General features: G+C 42.4%; 1 protein-coding gene across 1 annotated transcript; it reads right to left on the reverse strand.

The window, feature by feature from the left end:
• Positions 1 to 8,991: 8,991 nt before the first annotated feature.
• LOC147888130 (uncharacterized) lies at positions 8,992 to 13,850 on the reverse strand. Its single transcript, XM_087393747.1, has one exon. The coding sequence runs from the start codon at positions 12,904 to 12,906 to the stop codon at positions 9,400 to 9,402; it is 3,507 nt and encodes a 1,168-aa protein (XP_087249873.1). The 5' UTR covers positions 12,907 to 13,850; the 3' UTR covers positions 8,992 to 9,399.
• Positions 13,851 to 21,943: the final 8,093 nt, after the last annotated feature.

Raw genomic sequence — 21,943 nt, forward strand, 5'->3', positions numbered from 1 at the left:
GGCCTGGAATAGTGCTTTTTCAAAACACACCTTAGCCTCACATGCTTGGGAACTGGCTATTAAGGATACTCAGAATATTTTAAGAGCAGCTAGAAAGAAAAGGGCATAGATCAGAGCTCAAAGGATGGATGGCATTCAAGATCATATCAACACTTTAGAACAAAAAGCCAGAGAAGGTGATGAAGAGGCCCATGCAGACCTGAACAAGGCAAAAAAAGAGCTCAGGAAGCAAGAACAGCTCAAACTAAATGACTCCAAAGTTTACGATAGAGACTAGTGGGCTAGAAAGATTGACAGGCCCACTAAGGAAACCTTCAATATAATCACGAGAAAAAGGTGTCAAGAAGAGATTTCCCTCCTTAAAAGACCAAATGGCCCCCACCTAAATAACTATGAGGAGAATATTGAATACATCTAGAACCACTTCAAGGATCTACTCTCCAACACTTGTCCTCTAAATGAGGACACTCAAAGAGTAAGACAGCACTGTCAACAAATAATAAGGGATAAAGCTATTAAGTCTTTTGACCTCCCCTACTTAGAGAGACCCTTTAGTCTAGAGGAGTTGAAAGAAGCTATGGCTGTCATGGCAGATGGGAAGACTCCAGGGGAAGATGGTCTACCCATTAAGTTCTACAAATTTTTTTGGGAGGTAATTGGACCATACCTTTTACTGCTATGGCAGGAAAGTGTTATGAAAGGTTTTCTTCCGCTTCACATTAATGGAGACATTATAAAACTGATTCCTAAGGAGGGCCCTAAGGATGAGAGTTGTTCTTCAGAATGCAAAGGCTATTATTGTCACAACCAACAGCTCTGGTGATATCTTTCTGATGTATTACTTGTTATAAAGCAATAAAAGCACATTACTTTTCTTCCCAAATATATATATATATATATTTATAGATAGATATATATATATATATATATAGATATCTGAGGGCTCTCACTACATTGGGGGCAAGGTGTACGAGCTAAAACAATATTGGAGTGTCGATGCTCATGAGTCTACAGCCCAAAGTCCAAATCTGCTCACGAAAGAAAGGAGATGTAGTTTTGCGTTGATGAAATCCCATACTACTGAGGTTAGAGGGAGAGACATGAAAAGACATTCTACAAGAGAGCGAGGAAGATCATCCATCGCTTGGCAGTGATATGGCTTGTTCTTCCAGGGTGTGCAACCATCTCATACTCAAAGGGTCAAGGACGATACCAAGGCAAGCAGAGTTCACATCCATCTCTTAAGAGCCCAAGATGGAAAAGGGCACATACATTCATTCAACCAATGTCCCCATTCTTTAGGTGTTCAAACCATATAGTAAATCATACCTGGTGAGTCTCCATAAGCTTTTGTGCATCGTCATGGTCCCAAGCTTCTATACTCCTTTTCCACCAATGCATAGATCTCATCATATCAGTCTTCTCCACCCAACTACAAATCAGGATTCGTGCCCATCTTGCATATGAAGATTTATATTGGTACTGTATTGCCTAAGTCTCTCCTACCCATCAATGACCTCTTCCCGCTAGTATGCAACATACATACTTATCAATGCTCCATTGTCCTTCTATAATACTCCACCAAGGTTTAAGTGGTTTCATGGCCTAGTATGCTTACTTTATGGCATCAAATCCACAAGGATCCTTGTCCTTGGGTTCCAAAACATTATCTTCCATAAATAAACAATATTTATATAATATCACAAAAAATATGTATATCTCCACACCAAAGTTATCCATCCATCCTCCAAGTGGTCTAAGTACAATATATTTCAGTGGTGGTGGCCAATTAGCAAACATTCCCCTTTATTTCTTTATTTGAGGAATGAAAATCAAAATGTACTTCGCCCTATACGAGGATGAAGTACAACCCTTCCTAAGGAAAATCCAAAAGCATGAGTCCCCAAGGGGGTTATACTAATCAACTCATCAAGTATCAGCAAGACCCAACAAAATGTAAATAATAAGGGTCCCCAAGCGGGGGACAAACGCCAATAAAGCACCTCAAATCCTTCATGTAAAATGCTCTCACGCATAAACGCTAAAAGGTTTCCCTGAGGGGATGAGTATGCATACCCCAAAATCACAAGGGATCCCAAGGGTAAGTGTGTGTGTAAAACAATGAGTGATAAGCCAAGTTTGTATTAAAATTAATCTATTTTGGTCTAGGCAAATAGAACCTTGTGTATTTGTCATAGATTTAGACCATTTTGGTTTATCCCATGTCCCTTTTGACTCATTAAGTATCAACCTTTAAAACGGATTTAGAGATCAAGGTTTTGTATGGGCCCATTTTCTCAAAACCTCCAATAGAAGTGTATACACTCTCACAAGAAGTTTGGCAATGGTAGAATAGATGCAGCTATGAGCATTGGTAATCCATCTATGAGACCCCTTTTGTGGCTTAAAAATTGAACACAAGAAAGGTAGATTGTCATGGGATGGTGTCACAATTGGTAGAAGGGGAATTAAATCCTTCAAGAGATTAGAAGCGACCTATTCTGGGATGCTCCATGTATTTTCTTCCATGCATGGGTTAAAGTCCGGCCCATTAAGTCTAACATTGGTCATACCATGGGCCCAATGAATGCAATCAAATACCCTAGTATTGGAGCATTTGTCTTCTCTTGAAATGTACAAATGTGATTTCACCCATTCAATTCCATCCAATACATCTTTGTTATCTAACCAAAATTCATTATTTATTTAATTTTCAAAAAGATTACTTCATTACGTATGAATGAAAACCACAAGGGCAAGCTCAAATGCGGGAGTACATCATGCCATGCATGAGAACCCAGCTCAAAATGAGCTAACAAAAATTCCAAGGTCGAGCTTGAAAGTGACACTTCAACCTTGAAGGAGACTTAGAGAAGAAAGGAGATCCTCTCCAAAATCTAAAAAAAGCATCTCTCCTGGCAATAGCTGCTCTGGAGGATCCTTGCATGCTCTTCAAGATGGCCACCAATGTGTGCATAGTATCAGTCCATATACTAGCCATCGACTGGGAGGGGTGAACTTGGGAACACTCCATCACCCTCGTACATCTGGCCCTCCAAATATGCCAAGCTGCAACGCTAGCCAAAATCTCCCATGACGTGTCCATTGAGGCATGAGTAGCTCTGAAAGGAGTGAAGGGAACCATCCTAGAGAGAACAAGACTCCACAGAGTGTCATTGTATAATGAAGGCTAAGTCTGAGTAATGTCCCTTGAAAAATGCATGAGGGCTAGTAAGAGATAACCATGCCACTGATCCCCAAGTGATGAAGAATGGTGCTCTAAGAAATATGCTAAAAGTCCTACCAACACCCTTCTAAATCGTCCCCACCTGCCTGCACTCCCAAAGGCAATGTTAAACTGACTCAACTGTTGTGTGGCATCGAGGACAAGTAGGGTCAACCCCAAACCTAGATCTCCATAGGTTCACTTCAATCCCTCCATGCATAGAAAGCCAAAAGAAGAGAGTGATCTTTCTATTCCTAAGGGATTTCTAGAGCCTCCTCCAAAAGCTTTTATGAATCCAAAAACTATCCCAATGAGGAGCTCTAGAAGGCCTCCAACCTACAGCTAAGCTAAAAATCTCTTGGCATTTCTAACTACGTAATGAAAGAAGGGGATGCTCTTCTCTCAGTACCCTTCATCAATCCACCCCCACTCCCCTAGGTCCCACTACATTGTACAAGAACCTAATGGGGGAACCACCATATAACCATGATAGTATCCAAGACACAAGTGCTAGGAGAATAGGGTCAGGATCACGATACCGTTGAGAGTCCTTTCCCCACTCCATGTAACCTACAATCCTAATATTCTGGAAGGCAACCTCCAAAATAATATCATCTAAAGATCTAAGAAGTCTTCCTCCCAATTGAACATCAAAGACAAGTGTCTCCTTAAGTGCATTCCGTAAGGCAATAACCTGTAAAGGAATACCGGGCCCCGTAAAAGCTCCCAACTAGGTGGACTCAGTGATAGGCATGTCATCTATATCTATTCACTCTGCTGGTATAGCTACATCTATCTGCTACATCCTAATTGTACTTCCTCTATGGTGGTCTACTATCAAGCGACCTGATGTCTAAGGAAATAGGTAATAACACACTATTACGCACTCTTGGCATTGAAGAATGGTCATTGGTCCTCGCTACTAGGCTAAAAGAGTACAACTAAAGGCCATTCACTCCTTTCAAAAATGGAAACTATGATCGATGAAATCATTTCTAATGATGACATCAATGCTCGTCATCATGAAGAAATGCTTCCTAAAATTGAAAAGGCTCTATCTTCTACCGATATTACAGACTTAGAGGTAGGAACATGCCATTTGCCATGTAGATGTGCTACACCCTTGCAAGCCACCTTCCTTTTGGAACTTGAACTTCAATATGTGCCCCTTACAATCATGCAAAACATCTACTCTCTTGCTCGCTCTTGAGTAGCTTATGTGACCCATTAGAAGATCCTATTGTGACTATGCAATCATTCAAGCTTTGGGATCCATTCACCCAAGGTAGTTTTGGTGTTTTGGAGCACACAACTAGCCAAAACATTACATGGTCATATGGAGATGTTCCTCACCATGCTTGGACCACAATGAATCAACAAATATATATGGACGAAGGTGTTTGGATATTGAAGGGAAGCCCAAGAGGACCAATAGTGTAAGGAGGGAGATTACAAGAGATAGATAGATAGAGGGAGGGAGAGAGAGAGAGAGAGAGAGAGAGAGAGAGAGAGAGAGAGAGAGTTAAATTAAAGCCTCAACCACCAAAACCCACATGGGTTTTATAGGACTTGGTGGGAAAGGATGGCTTATACAGGGAGTGAGTTTTACATCAAGTTACAAACTCAAAGCCAAAATGACACATCAAAATTCAATTAGGAATAATTGAGAAAACACACATAACAACATGAACCAGTGCCTCAAGCACCAAGACCCACTTGGGTTCTACAAAACTTTCTGGGGAAGGATGGATTATACATGTATAGATAGATACTTTTTACACATGGGTACAAAATGGGAGTAGAAATAACTCATCAGTCCTCGATCATGAACCAAAAACACATACATAGTGGCATGAACTAGAGCCTCAACCTCATAAAGAGTGGATTAGGAAAATAGATTAAGGACTAATGAGGCCTATAGAGGGTCCCATTACCCCCAAAAAAGTGCATCCCCCTAGGCTTTGATGATCCCAACTATGCTTGCACCTCCTTCTACCACTTGGAGGGGTCCCCTACCTACAAAAGGCTACCCTTTTTTACCCATCGAGGTGGTCCCCACACCCAAAAAACTCTCATGTAGGTACCAATCCCCCAAATAATTCAATTTTTTTCAAAAATGCCAAAAATGGCTAGAAACCCTTCCAAAACTTCCCTTTAAAATAATCCTTATGTACCAAATCACTTTCCAACCCCAAAAGCATTCTTCTCACCATATTATTATGTTCTGATCTCGACCTTTCTTGCTTCCATGGTTCTTATTCTACCATATCCTAATCTCAAATCTTTATTTCTTTGACTTTACATCTTCAAATCTATTTTTAAATCCTCTTATGGTGCCATTTGAAGATCTTACCACCACCAACAAAAAGTGAAAAAGAACCTTACATATTGAAGTTGCACTTGAGTATGCTAGAACTTGTCAATGTAATGGCTAAACTTTTTTGCCAATAAAGAAACATTAAACCAACTATGGGAGAAAGTAGCAAGGCATGTTGTCCTATGAAGTGTTGGTGGACTTTATCTATTGGATCCTTTGATAGGTGCACCTCCCATATTTGAAAACTTGTTAAGTTTGATTCAATACATAGGAGATGCTCCTCAAGTATTACTTGGTTATTGCAAACACATTAGTCATATTGATGATGAAGCCCAATTTGCAAAGGTTTACTTTTCTTTGATGCAAGGAGAATGTGAAAAAATTAAATTGTGAAAAGCTAGCCCAAGAAAAAATAGCAAGTTATAGTCTTAACAAACAACTTGTTGCAAATTCTAAAATTGAGATCCAAAAATATGTTAATGCTAAAGAAATGTCACAGGAGGCTATTCAAAGATTGATTAAGGGGATGAGAGAAATTTGTTGAAAGAAACTTGGTCCCTCAAGCAAAAGCTTGCTACATTAACTAAGAAATTTGACAAAATAAAAAAGAACCCCTCTTGGGTTACATGCATAGGACCAAGGCTATCCAACAAATGGAGAGCTTGGCATATGGTGGTGGAGCAATGAAGCATAAGGTGCAAGCTATGTAGTATTTATCTTCTAACTATTTTCAAATTGTTAATCATTTCATATAATGCTCACAAAGTAATTCTTGTATTTTTCTTATCTTAGCATCATGATTTTTGTAGATATTTTATGAATGAGGTTGTTGGAAGGGAAGCATTTTAAAAAACTTATGAGGTAAAGAGTGTAATTAAGAAGAGACAAATTCTTGGGGGTCCTCATTGTCATGCATTATGACATTCAATATTGCAAAAGTTTCTATCTAATTTAAGAAACATGGTGGACCAATCAGAAGTTATTCACGTATATGATGTTGCTGGCATTAGTAGACAGGGTACTTGGTAGTATACTTTGTTATGGAGACAAGGCTTTGCTTTGAGAACATTAATTCCCCAATGTTGGGATAGAAAGCTTGAAATGTTCCTAAGAGACTCTCCAAGAGTTGTCTTTTGACTTTGGTTAAAAAAATTATGTCTACACAGTATCCAAGCAATGATAAGCAAAATGTCAATATCCCCCCCCCCCCCCTCTCTCTCTCTCTCTCTCTCTTTTGTTGCCCCCCTACTCTCTCTGCCTCACACCCCTCCCACCTCTCACTCTCTCCCTCACACCCCTCCTACCTCTCACTCTCTCTCCCTCATACACCTCTCCTACTTTTTCAATCTTTCTCCCCCACATACGTGAGTTTGGATTCCTCTCTCAACACACACACGTACAATCAAATGGAAAAATGGCGTGCCATAATGAAAACATAGGCATAATTTGCCAAGACTTGTCTGAAGATGAGAAGAATATCTTCTGCCTGTCTACACATGCCGGGTTTATAGGAAAGAAAGGGAACTTGCATCGGTGGAGCAGCTTGCCGAAGTTAGGGATTGATATACTACTGAGCATAGGCTTGCATAAGAGGGACAGGTTGAGTCAGCAGGATCTTGATCCTTCCTTGGCTGATCACTAGTTTCAATCACCCCTGTGGAAACCATAACATAAAGAGGGCAGGAAGGATGCAGGATCTGTAGGCAACCGTCACATGGCTGCCACATGTCAAAGGTAGCGCCGAGTACAAGGGGTCCCACACCCTCGCCTCCTCCCCACTCCCAAAAAGAGCCGGCTGGGATATGGGGAGGGTCTCCTAATGCCCTTCTTATATTCCAGGATCTCCATGATCATCCCATGCTTATGGGATTTCTTTAGGCCCAATTATCCACTTGGCACCTGCGCATCCCAAGGGCCTCTTAGCCCTCTAATATTTCACACATATTTTCACCAAGGTTCCACCATGAAGGGTTAGGACCATATCCTTCCAACAGGATCAAGTAGAATCGAGTAGAATCAAGCAGAATCAAGCAAAAGTCTGGCAGAAGTATTCCAAGCTGGAAACAATCATACTCTCTATTCTGGAAGAGGGTAGAGTAAAGAGAGAAGCTCGTGAGCTTTAAATAAGGACTGCTCGGATAGTACACAAAGCTGTAGATCTGCAAGATATTCCCGGTACCTAGCTTACTTTTAGCAGTTATGGACATGACAGCTCAAACAGCAATCAATTGTCCAAAACTAGATTGGAGATCTACTTACAGCTTTTTGAGTTCTAAATATCTTTCTGCGGCAATTTTTGCAGTCCATCTACTCTTTTAGATGCACATACAGAACCATGCTGCATATGCCACAAACCAGACTCCAGTCACTACACTTGCAACCTGTAGTCACCGTTTGAGGCAACTTTGCAAGTGATCACTCATCCTTCTCTTGCATCCATACCGGTCCCATTTTGGCCAAAGTGAAATCAGCAGCTCTCTTTGCTCTCGTATCATGAAGATCGTTGGTCTGGGTATGACATTTTTCCTCTCCTGAAGAATTTCTATGGCAAATTCAGACAAATTCATCAGTTCCCCAAGAACTTGCATCCGCAGCCAATTTTTAGGAAATCAATCCCCTGCTCTCATTTCATTGCCTTGCTGAGGACAATTTAACAAGCAATGAGCAGCCTAACGACTTCTTCTGGACAGAAACTTTCTGATTGATAAAGTGTTATGGCGTTCACAAGCGCTTTTCCATCCTGATGGAGTGCACGTCCACAGGGAAACTCCCCTTTTCACAAGCTGAGATCTTGGTGAGCTTCATCTCCTTGTTTCAAGCCTAAAAGGTTCACAATCCTTAAAGAAAACTTGTTATATTCCCAGCGGGATAAGCTCTAAAGATACTAATTTTACTCCCCTTCCTACAGTGGACACCTATACTGAGATTATAGCAAAACAACCCAAGACTCCAGCTTTTGCAGAAGTTTGAGTGTTCTCGCGTGAAAATCCCCTAGGGCTATAGTCTCTAGGCACAATCATCATTAGCCCCAACTACCCTACCTTTCTTATATAGCCTCTGCCCTATGCTCTTCTTAGCCAAGCACTAACGTAGGCCTAAAGAAACTCCCACTAGACCAAAGGTGTCATCCTTTTGGGGTTTTCCACGAACACTTGCTAGCTTGGGATACACATGGACATACGTATGTACATGTGTGTGTGTGTGTACTCTCTCTCTCTCTCTCTCTCTCTCTCTCTCTATATATATATATATATATATATATATATCACTCACACACACTCACTTGTACGCATAAATTGTTACAAGCACCAATGACCAAGAGTTTCTCCTTCCAGCATGAGTATTACATACGAACCTTCTACGAATTCCACAATTCTGTGTAAATAGCTCACTCCACATTTTCCATTTCAGATTAACCAATAATACAGTTACAATGTGAGCTCAAGCATTGGCAAGGGAGAAACACACATATGAGATGTTCATAGAAGGGTGGACTTTTAATGTCAACCAGCCTTCCTGGACATGAGCAGTGTCAAGTATCATGGCTACAGGAACATGTGCACTCAACCCTGCTGCCACCTGCTTGCTTAGCTCTAAAAAATCAATATCTTCTGTCAAGCCGCTTGATGTCTTTTGAGCTGGAAAAAAAATGCTGGAAATCTCCTTCAACAAAATTATCGAGTTTCTGAAAAGGAAACCCTTGATAATGGTAGACTCTTCAAAATACAAAAGAAATCCATGTCGATAAAAACTAGACCTCAAGAAGCTGTCCTCGGAATTCACCGCTCAGCTGTGTGCACTCGTCTTTTAAAAGCACAAATCCTCAAGGGTATCCCTGGAACCGGGCCTGAAGAAATCATCCATTACTTCGACACCTTACCAGCTTTGCAAGGGTTTCCTGAGCTGAGAGAGTATCAGGATGATCCTGCCCAAGCATCACAGTGCGTATGCTGATGCAGTTTCTACATATCTCTTCTCCAGCATCAAATTGTCCGCCCTTCAGCATCAACTTGGCACGTGTCTCAAGAAGCAAAGCCTTCAGGAGAGTAACATCTTGCCAGACATACTCATCAACCTGTTGACCAGCATAGCCACTCTTTCTCCAACAAAGGGATCTGTCCCACCAATCCTGAATTTGAGAAACAAACGATTTTTCAACATCCTCGAGCATATTGGTGCAGAGGCGCAGGAGCTCTAAAGCAGCATTACAACGAGAGAAGGATGTGAAAGAACGAATTGCCAACTGGAGCACACCTCTCCTTATGAAAGAGATCAATTCTACAACCTTGACTTCTACAACAACAGGGTCATTTCCAAAACCGAGCACAAGAAAGCACGCAGCCCAGAAATGCTCTGAATGTAGTGAAATGGCTCCCCTCTTTCTAACCCCTTGAACCATCGCCTTTGCTGCTTGAACTCCTCCTCTCTTTCTTGCATACAATTGAATAATTTCATGAAAGTGAATCCAGCCTTGCCGATTGCACTTTCTTGCTATTCCATATTTGACCAGCAAAGCACCAGCTTCTGTTTCCCATCTTTTACTTTGAGTAGATGCACAGCAACAAAAGAAAGTAGCACTAATATTCTTCCAAAGTTTCATACCCCTTGACCGCTCTGGGTATTTGGATGCTGCAAGGGCAAGGAGAGAGAGAGGAATTGGAAAAGGTGCAAACCATCCTCCAACCCAAGCCATCCTTGTCGCAAGGTCTTTAGGACCATCAGCTTGATCAAGAAAGGAGAGGCATACACCCAGCAGCTTCCCAAGAAACGGGTTGTTTTTCAAGGTAGCCTCCTCTCTGGCTCCCCATGACCACTCCCTCAGCAGTGCTTTGTCGATCTTCTCCAGCAATTCAGATGGCATGACGGGGAGCTCAGAAAGTAAGGTCCCAACAATGCCTAGGCCAAGGGGCAGACGACCAGACTTCTCTTCAATCTCCTTCAGGGCATCCAACTCCTGGGAAGGGAATTCCCTTTTCCCTCTCATGAGAGAGAGAGCTTCCACGCCTGAGAGATAGGAAAGCTCCAAAGACTCCAAGTTCATCAACTTGGAAATGCGGGTGGTTACAATGACGTGTGTGGCTCCTCCACCTCGAGGTATAAGTTCTGATATTCCCCTGCCATCCCACCAATCTCGTTCACTCTCCAAATTGTCGATTATCAGCAAGTAAGGGACATCCCTCTGAAGTTCCCTCTTGACTCTTTGAAAAGCCTCCATCTCCTGCTCATCGAATGTTCGAATTCTCCCCCTTTCTGGTCCCACTTGGCTCTCAGTACCCACATCCAGTCCTAGAAAAAGAGACAGATTGAGGTAGTTTTGACGGAGGTAGCGAGCTTCTCCACCCACCCATAGCACCATCCGATACCTTTGAGAGAACCTGTATGCATACTCAAGCACCATTTCTGTTTTTCCAATGCCAGATACACCAGAGATGCAGGCAATCCCCCCTTCCTGGGCAAGAAGGGGATCCAACTCTGCACTTTGAATCTCTCTGAGAGGCCGAGATTGCCTGTGTCTAGCTGTTCTTTGGATGTGCCTACTTTTGTGTCCATCCCTTAATCTCTGAAGCGTCCTGCCTCTGTATATCTCTATCTCTGTCTGAGGTTCCCATCCCTGAGCATGTACAATGGAGTCTTTCCTTCTACGACTGCCCGAAGATGATGCTCCGGGATCCATTCTTGACCACGATTGGTCTTCCCCCATTCCAAGGCTGTCACGCCACCTATCTGAATCACTTTTCCTCCTGGTGACAATGTCCTCCTGCCCCCCATCGTCTACATGTCTCTGCCACCTGTCTGCGTCGCTCCTCCTCCTGGCCACAAACCCATCTCTTCCAGATTGCCTCAGGCTTCGAGGAAGTCTATCCACTTCAGTCTGCCTTCTCACGTACGTTCTGGAAAGTAATTTTAGCTTTTCATTCTCTGCATCTCTTTCCTCTTCCGGCTCCTCGCTATTGGTAAATAGCATCCCTTCCAAAGCTTTCAACTCCCGTTCCCTGCCCACAAAGCTGGAATTCCTTGGAAATGGAAATTCTTCACCCTCAACTCTCTCCTTCCTTACCCTCTCCCTCTCGGCCACACTTCGACGGCCAAGCCTTGTTCCAAGAAGACTGACAGCTTTCAAAATGCAGTTCCTCCAACTCCCAGTGTATGCCTCAAGCTTCCATTCTTCAACTCTGGACAAGCCGTCCACAGCCTCCGTCCACGCCCTTTCGTCACCATCAAATAGCCTCCAAAGTTCCCCACCATCTTTTTCCCAGACTTCTCCTCTGCTCTCTACAATGTCTCTGGCTAAGCAGTCGGAGGGCGCAAGGTCGAAAAAGAGGGGAACGAGGTTTTTCCTTTGCAAAAAGGTTCGCAGCTCTTCCACACTGTATAGGTTCCTGAAAGTTTTTTTGGTAATGATTACAACCCCAAATGTGCACGAATTGATTATACGAAGGGCAATATCATGGCTACGGGAATCTGAAAAACGAGCACGGTCTGCTGAGAAGCATGCAATTCCCTGTAGTTCCAATTCGGCACGTAACCATTTCGAGAATCTCGAAAGCGAAGAGCTCTGCCCGTGGATGCCAATGAATACGTCACAACTTCGAGGACGGGCAGAAGACGATGGTGATGTCGACGTCCCAGGGACAGGCAAAGGGCGCGGGGGTGGAGCCGACGACCCAGCTGAGGAAATCAGTGATTTTGATTCCAGCGGTGCATGATCTGATGGTGTTACTGGAGTCGATGTTTTTACAGGATCCCGGGATGACGAAGGAAAGGAAGACTTCAATTCGAAAGCATCTCGGGAGGGATCATGAGACCAAACCAACGTAGGACTGGCATTGCCAGGAGGGGAACGGCGACTCTCGTGATCAGAGGGGACGATCTCTTCGGCATAATCTGCTTCTGTTGGAGGGCTTTTGATGGCAACTGGGGTGGAGCCAATGCTGGAAGGGACAGGCGGAGAAATGAAAGGAGAGCCAGAGGCAGAGACGAATGCTGAAGACGTGGGAGAAACATGGTGAGGGGAAGAGGGAGGGGAAGCTTCTGGGGAAGAGAAGTGAGTGAAAGAAGAGGCACGAGCTGACGCTAGAGGAATGGGCGATGGTGAGGAAACTCTGGGAGACGATGAAAGTCGACTGCCTTGCGCAGAGGAGGAGACGTGATCAGCAAACCTGACGGTGAGGGAGCGAGGTTTGGAAGACGGAGAGGGATTGACAGAATGGGAAAATACAGATGATGGAGAGGAAGTGAGGGGGTTGTGTGCAAAGGGAGACAAAGCTCCTGCTGCTCCGGTTGTAAGCACTGAGCTTTCGTCTGAGGAAGAAGGGGGCGATGAAGAAGCAGATGATGCTACTCTTCGAAGCTCAGCTTCCATATATATTTACACGAAGGGAAGGGATGGAAGATCAGAGCATGGCGATATCTATTTCTTGCGCTTCCTCCTCCAGCTCCAAAGCTTGGCTGCTGCTGTTTCTGTTGCTGTTGATGATGATGAAGATGAAGATTATAAGGAAGCAGCATCTGCAAGATTGGAAAGGCTGCTACATCTACATTTCGAACATGAGAATGGAGGCTGACAGAGTCAGAGAGCTTCCAAAGCTTTGCTGCTGCTGCTGCTTCTGTTGCTGCTGCTGATGAAGATGAAGATGAAGATGAAGGTGAGGAGGAAGTAGCATCTGCAAGATTGGAAAGGCCGCCGCATCTACATTTCTACCATGAGAATGAGAATGGAAGCTCAGAACGTGAGGGAGCTTCTTCGAGTGCAGAAAGATATGGGAAAGGCGCGCATATCCACCTTTCTAGCATGAGAATGGAAGCTCTGAAAGCGAGTGAGGGATGAGAATCGAAGCTCGGAAAGTGAGGGGGGAGCTCATTCGAGTGGAAAGGCGCCCACATCCACCTTTCTAGCATGAGGAAGGAAGCTTGGAAAGTGAGGGAGCTTCTTGAAGCTGAGAAAGGCGGGAGGGTAATTGTAAAAGTGTACGAGAAGCTGCTTGATTGGAGGAGAAGGTGAGGCAAACAAAGCAAGCAAGCTACTTGATTGGTAAGAAAAACAACAGGGACAAGGGAGAGGGGAAGGTGGAAGAGAGAGGATGCTGAAGCAAGGAGAAGAAGAAGAAGAAGAAGAAGAGAAGAACGCAAACAGGGGAAGGTTGTTGCTACTGTGGGGGGAAGGAAAAGGGGGAGAAGCTGGTGTTTTGTGAGGGAGTGGGTCCTGAGGCATGTGGGTGAGAGGGAGGAGGGGCAACAGAGCATGTGGGCGATGCAGAGGAGGAGGAGGAGGAGAAAGAGGAAGAACAAGAGCATACAAAGCCAAGCAAATAGCTAAGTATAAAAACAAAGCAAATGGATTTGGCAGGAGGGCATCTGGGTGATGCAGAGGAGGAGGAGAAAAGAGAGCAAGAGCCAGAGCTACACCAAAGTATAAAGCAAAGCAATATGGATTTGGCAGAGCATTGCAGGGCATCAAGCTCGTGGTTTGGCCGAGCTTATATATTCCAGACTCGCAGGGCTTTCAGCTGCATGCTTGATCATCAGAGCACAGTGCACACTCTCTCTGCCTTACTTAAGTTACACTCCATGCATCAGGAATCGGGATTCTGAAATTTCTCAGAGCATCTTTTTGTGAATTGGAGGGAGAGAGAGAGAGAGAGAGAGAGAGAGAACCTTGCTTCCTGCCATCTCCACTTTCTTTGTAGCTTTTCCACCTATGTTTGGCAAATTGCCCATCACTAACCTAGTGCATGATTGGACTGGAATTAGTTTATCAGTTTCACCTCCACGTGGCCAAAACAGCAATAACACCCTAGGGGATAGGAGACATATCAGTTCAAGGCGGGAGTTTGGAGTTTGGACCATAGATGGTGATGTGGGTAGATAAAGTACATTGCTTTACTTCCTTAGAGAGAGTGCCTCTGCGTACCAGGCAGAAAATGCAAGGCTCCGGGAGCACCATCTGTGCAGTGACTCGGATTGGCTAGGTGCTACGAAAAAATCACCGCCACTTGGTTCCTTCAATGCACTTCTGGCTCCCTCTGGTCCCCTCTGCACACGTAATTTAGTGTAGGACTATCGGCAACAACCAATCAAAAGGAAGTGGCGCAATAGGAGGTGCCAAACAATGCATTAGGGGTGCAAAAATGGGCTCTGCGAATTAATTTGTGTGAATACAAACTCAGCGCCTCTAGTCGCGCAACAAAGGTTGCACGTGCATTGAGCCTAAAGTGTTCACGAAAAAATTGGGTTCAATGGCAAGTGAACAAAAGAATTTCGATTTTGAGCTCAAGGACAAAGGGCTGGAGGTTGTAAAGACATGCACTTTTCTTGCAAATCTAGTTATAAATTGTGTGAAAGAATTTTGATTTTGACCTCAAGGGAAAAAGTTTGGACGTGAGACTTTCTTGCAAATATAGTTTTTATAGTGTCTCTGAATTAAATCTCCAATTTTATGATCTTTGATGTTGAATCTTTCCAAAAAATGTATTAGGAGAACAACGGTGATAGTTGGATTTTCCTTTTCTGAATTTCCACTCGCATATTTTTTAAATGAGGTTGCTTGAATAAAAGGTTCTATTCAGCTAAACTAAACCATAAGCTCTATATAAGACTAGGAGGTGCTTTGTATTAATAAGGTATGTACACTTTCCAACATACTAGGAGGCAATTCCCACCTACTACAAGTACTTAAAGAGCAAAGAGGTTTATTTTATATTTTGTCTTAAAAAAGAAAGAAAACAAGCAAAGAGATAAAAATAAGGTTCGTGGATTTTAAGCAAAAAGGGTTCTCATTGCCATGGAACCTATAAATTGTTCCAACAAGCTTTCCCATTCTAAAATCTCCATCTTTACTCCATGCACTCCTACCTTCGCAAACAACAAATTTGGATGGTGCTCAACCTCCAAGGCCACACAAACACATCCCATTTCAAGGGCAATTACCTTGCACACAAAAACATCCCATTTCAAGGGTGATTAGTTCTTTGACAAGTCAACTGATCAAATCCTGCCTCCATGCAAACCTTGAGCTACCTTCAAAGGGTGCTCTTATCACCAACTATTGCTTGTGGAAAGGTGGTTTCCAAACAAAACACCTACCGAATGAAGCAACTTAGTTTGACAACTAGAGGCCGATTTTTTAGTGTTTAATGCTCTTTTCAGAGTCGCAACTCGCATGGAGCTCAGGTAGCGTGTGTCTTGGTCGTCAATTACAAATCAAAGTCGATCGCATGTTAGTGTATGCCCCTAAATGGTATGATTGCAATCATTTCAATTTATGTCCATGGAAATGTGGCAAATGGAAGAAGAAAGAGGACATACAAGCACTTTTTTGCATCAATGAAAACTTACCAGAGCCTAGTAATTATTACAAGAAAATACTAGGCATAGCACTCATGGAGCATCAAAATTTAAGTTAGGGTAGAGTCTAAGAGAAAGTTGCCATGCAATAAGCCTACATACATATTTGTAAAGGCGGTTGCATGTACGGGGTTCAACCAGTCAATAGCCCACATATACATTTGTAAGGATAGTTGTATGCTATGAGTTTGCTTGCAAGTCCCAAAAACGTAAGAATATACCATTCGCCCCAATGATGGGCTTGTTGTCCTAGCAATTTATGATTGCTCGAATGGCAAAGTCCATCACCCTATACTAACCATCGAGATTTTCATACAAGTAGGCAATGAGCAATCAATGGGGCCTTTCCCACTATATTCTATTGGTTCTCATGATTGCATCTATTGCCAGTGAGGCATTGAGTGGGGACTGTCTCTTAGCCATCTATGCAAGAGCTTGTGCTACCATATTTAGAAACTTGCCACCAACAACCCTGGAATAGCATGGGAAAGCATGGACTCCATGTACCAATCCAAAATATTCCAATTATGGCTATAAATGTAGATTATCACACGTTCTAACACCAATGCCTTTTGAGATAAAGTCACCATTGTCTTGTGAGGATGATAATGGTTAGAGTCCTTTGGCCCATTAGGTAGAGTGTGGTCACCTTGATGGGAGACCCATCTCATCTTGAATCTTGTCAAAGAGGGTATTCTTAATAACATGCATTTTTTAATAGATTGAGGGAGGTTACATAGCGGGTGCCCAAAGTTGGGCACGTAGGGAGTTGGGATGAGGTGGACACTAGTTGACAGAAAATGATTGGATCCTTAAAAATTGGGTGGACAAAACCTTGGATAGCCAGATTCCCTCGCCCAAGTTTTGAACCATGGGCCCCATTGGAGTTCAACCAATAAGGTAAAGCCTATCTGTTAACAGACACGGGGACACTGACATTTTCTTCCATGTTTGTCTTCTTTGTATGAAAGCACACCTGCCCATCCCTCAAATCAAATGGGTAGGCATGAGGGCGGTGTGCAAATGTTATCCTTTTGTGCCACCCTTTTATCCTTAGAGGCAAATGTTATAGCAACTCTTTTTGTGAATTTCGAAGTGTAATTTAAAACAAGTTAATTAAGTTCTATTATGAGATTGTCCTACAAAGCCTTTATCTTAATGATAAAAAAATTGCTATTTTATAGCCCAATGCTCTAAAACAAGATGAATACATTCAAGAGGCTTGCACAGAGGTTGAAGTTTCTCATGAAGTTACAACTGTTTTGAAGAAGAGGAGAAGAGAAAGGGATTGAATGCAGCCCTTGAACTATTGAAAGGTAAAGTCAACGTTATCATCTGCGAAATCAAAGGCATTCATGGTACCCTAGAACTCGTTATTGATTGCTAAAGACTCGCCATGTCATAATCATAAAGAGTTTGAGGCTCTTCACCATCGCTAAAGACTTGCCTCTTGGCATGAGAAAGTTGAAAAGGGGAATCCTTGTGTTCTTCGAGCTAGCGAGCTTATTAGTTGCAACGAATCTCGGCAAAGGAAGCGAAAAGACCAACAAGAGGAGCGAAATGTGGACTTCAAAAAATCATGTTTTGAAAATTCTCAAGAAATTATTTACGGTAGGTAGCCTAGAAGGAAGTTTTCCTTTTCTAAGCCCTCGTTAAGCCATGTGTTGTGATTATAGGCGTTGATCTTTATTTATGAAGATCCAAGGGTTTGAAACGTGCTCTCTTTAAGGTAGAAACGATTACTAAGCCTTACCCCTATAGGGGCAAGCCAAAAACCGTTTGCTTTCTCTTTGCATTCAAAAGAGCTCTCTTGAGTCTTCACCACTAAAAGGAGGCAATACCAATACTGTGACTAATTAGAGGGGATTTCTCCCCTAACATCAAACCGAGATCTCCTATGATGGTGGACTCCCTATGGTGGCCGAGTGCGACTTGGACTTTGAAAGCCAGTTGATTCCTCATTTCCAAGCTTTTACGATTCCAGGCTTTATCAGCGTAGGCCGTGGGTGTCCCCCCTTGTAGTCGGCCCAATTTTGTATTCAATATATCTGGCATTTAATATATATATATATATTAAAAAGGTCTTTTAAAAAAAAAGCGGACATATATTAACTGAGAAAACAAATACAACAATGCCGACATATATTAAATCAGAAAACAAATACAACAATGGCTTGTGCATTCATAAACTTCCTTTTGTTTAATTGGCACTCTTATTATTTGTTGTCCACTGCCAGCGTAACCGTCTAGGTAGCTTGCAGAATATGATGATAGGAACAAATGACAGAAGCTTCAAGCACCCCCCACTCATTCATATCACTACTGCATTACACACTTCACACAGACCTGCATAAAAGCTCGACATTCAAAATACAAAATGACTCTCGCGTCAACTCAAATAGAGCTCGAAAAGAGGGGGAAAACAAAAGTTGTACACAACAATTGAACAATCTACCATCGTCCATGCTTCCCAGCCTCCCAATTACGAGCCGAAAATTCATCGCACGGGAAGAACCTGGCAACCGTACCCTTCCTGCGTAACCCAATAAACGCATCGCCCAGTTGCTCGTCAGAGTCTGGGGAAAACAATGCTGCCTTGCTTTTGCTGCCCCCCTGGCTTCTCCCAGGAAAAAAGCTGCAAACTCCGTTTCTTGTAAAAGCCTCAGAACTGTGGATCATCAAAATGCGCACGATTCCCGCATCGGAATTTACTCTTTAACCTCAGCCCAAACACTTCAAATCAGTTGGCGCTGGGTTGCTTACAGGCCACGCAAGTGTTATATCTCTCTCACAGAGCACCGATCAGTACTGTGATTCAAAGCGTGAGCTCAGATCATGACCATTGACTCATGACGCAGCCGCTGTGACGATGATGATTAATAAGTCGCGAACAAACACGTTCTCTCTTTTCTTTTACATTTTCAAAAATGAGCATTGAGCTGTTGTCTCATTGGAAAATTTTAACGGTCTCCAGTATCCACAATACGCACCCAACGGCCAAAACCAGCCGCCTTCACGTATGAAAGATGATTAGTCTCGAATTTCCCATCGGGAGCGTCGTGAGAGTTACGTCCTTCGCAATGCACGAAATGGGCAGCTGAGCGCCCACTACTCCATATTCCTGCATCTTTTTCATTGAAAGTTTGGAGATCTTTTATCAAAAGTTCAAAGTTGTGTTTCCTTCCGAGTTCTCTTTTCCCATATTAATTTTCAAGCAAAAGAGTCCTTACTTGTGTGTGTGTTTTTTACAACAATGGCTAAGTTGGAAGAAGGGGCTCCAAGTGAGGAAGGAGACTCACAAAGCAGGAAGGTGGAGCTAAATTTGGAGATTCCTAGACATAACATTCATCCCTTAGAGTCGACACCCCTAGGCTCTAGCACGAGTTAAAAACATCTTAATCATGTGATGGAAAACCACATTTCTAGAACGTGTACCGATTCCTATTAATTTTCAAGCAAAAGAGTCCTTACTTGTGTGTGTGTTTTTTACAACAATGGCTAAGTTGGAAGAAGGGGCTCCAAGTGAGGAAGGAGACTCACAAAGCAGGAAGGTGGAGCTAAATTTGGAGATTCCTAGGCATAACATTCATCCCTTAGAGTCGACACCCCTAGGCTCTAGCACGAGTTAAAAACATCTTAATCATGTGATGGAAAACCACATTTCTAGAACGTGTACCGATTCCTCTTCTCGAGACACCTACACATGTGCTTATCCTAGCATTTCTATCCCATAGCTTCCCCTCACTGCAAACTCCTTATCTTCTAGAGGTGCGAGATCGAGCATATTTCAATTCCCACTACTCACAAAGAAGACGTGCTTCTATTAGTACCTGTCCTATCCAATGGGAAGGAAAATCCATGTGTTCTCATCACCTTTGAGAAAGTGCTTTTTCAACTTAGGACAATGGGGTCGAGGTTACATTAGATATCCAACGCCACTCCACTCGTAATGTGTGCTTCGTCACTCCATTTACAAGAAAGGCATAGTGTAACATATAGAGCCATACAAAACTTTAAAAAAATGTCAACACATGGTGCTTAAATTTTGACGCTGTATGGCATCTCCAATGCTTAGATGTAACTCATTTTGTACTATTCATTGATCTTCTCATAGTACCCCTTGTAATCTCACATATGTTTAAGAATCTCAAGCAGTGCATAGACATGGTGCCTTTGTAAAGAGATTGAATTAAATCTTGAAAGACTTGAGTGGGGTGATATTACCAATCTTCACATTCAATTATTCAAAAATTTGTGACTTCCTTTCTCCAAATAAATACCATCCTAACCTTATACAAGGGTCTACTTTTCACTTACTTTTAAAACAAATTTATTGTACATGGACCCTAAGGATAATGAATCATCTCTCCATATTATTTTTGATGGTGTACCTTCATGCTCGATGACTTCTTACGATTCCATACATGTCTAAGATTCATAATGGACGATCTCCATATTAATTGTTATGGTGTCCCCACATGCACGAAGACTTAATACTACATGATACACGTCTACAATCACATTTGTAATGGGATAAGTGAAATTCTATAAGGTCTGTGCCAAAACATCTTAGATGGTCTTCATGTTTGGGTGCGTGCAAAGCAAAACAATGAGATCCAAGACTTGAAATAGGAGCTCACTCAACTCAAACAAATGCTGGCAATTGACATCGGCCCCTCTTGAATATCTACACCAATTCTCAAAATTCAAAAGGAAGAGTCAACAATATCAAGATGACACAAAGACTCTCCAAATAGGAATTGTTCAACAATTACGACCAAAGAGAACTCCAAAGCAAATCACTCAATCAAATGGCTACCCAACAAAATGTCAACATGTAAACATCAACAGAAAAGGCATTGTTCCTTCAGCAACAATGAGTATTCTCACGATCATATGTAAGCCAAACAACCAAGGAAAAAATCTATCTAGATAGAAAAGAAAAATGTGCACCACTTTGTCCCCAATAGACATCAGTATAGGAGATTGGAACAGTTTGATAAATACAAAAGATCACTCGCATGCCAAGAGTGAAATGTCTATACATGATTGTATGTTGGAATGAGTTTGTGGATGCTTGCTTGTTGGTTCACTAGTCAGGCTCTGAGGAGCTGGAGGATGCCAAAATGTTCACATGGCACATCGCTATATTATTTAAGGTCTGTGCCAAAACATCTTAGATGGCCTTCATGTTGAAGCAAGTTGTTCTTTTGATCCTGTTCCTCTTGCAGTTGTTGCCTGAGCTATGTCAATTGTTGTTGCCAAGTATTCTGAAATTCTTGCATTAGTTGAACTTGCTCTTGGAAAACAGTCTTGAGTTGTTGCAGATCTTGTGCTGGGCCTATTCTCTCTTGTTCTCTCCTCTTTAATGTGTCAAGAATAGGACTTCGAGAGTTTTGATACGAGAGTGGATCCAATTGTTGTACCTTAGTTGTTGTCTTTGGGGGATTCGCTGGTGTATGGCCCTCATGTAATTCTTCTTTCATGGTTGGTGCCCAGATTTGAGATTTATCACAGAGGATGCTTTGTGCATCCTTTTTTATCTTTTTGCTTGTTGGCTGACTTTCCATTGTGCACATGTTTGTGATACAGGTTTCTCTTGAAACCATTGCCAAATTGCCCTCATTATTGTCCAGTGTGTTTGATGATTTTATAAACTTTGTACTATGTGCATCAACAAAGTTAGATTCAACTTTATTTGTGTCATTGTTTGATTTGGAAACCTATCTTTCTAATATTGCTTCAATCCTTTCCCGATCCTTCTCAATTGAATCTTCAATCATCATTACGGCATCATATGTACCTCTATTACAGTTTTGCAGTTATAGTGATCCAATTGCTCTTTAATTTCTTCATGCAAGCCCTTGACAAAACTTTTGAATAATTGGTGCTCTGTTAGTAACATATTGCTTTCTATGACACTGTTTTTTAGGTTGTAGAAATAATCTGTCACAGTTACCCGATTCTTTTGAACTACCCTTGCCAATGTTGATTTTTGAATCCCTTTGTCTGATCTTTCCTGATTGCCAAAATTTGGGGATGACACTTTGATGAAG

Source organism: Dipteris shenzhenensis, chromosome 22, assembly GCF_047967505.1.
Source record: "Dipteris shenzhenensis isolate YYH24624 ecotype China chromosome 22, Dip_SZ_1.0, whole genome shotgun sequence".
In the NCBI taxonomy this organism is placed as follows: Eukaryota; Viridiplantae; Streptophyta; class Polypodiopsida; order Gleicheniales; family Dipteridaceae; genus Dipteris; species Dipteris shenzhenensis.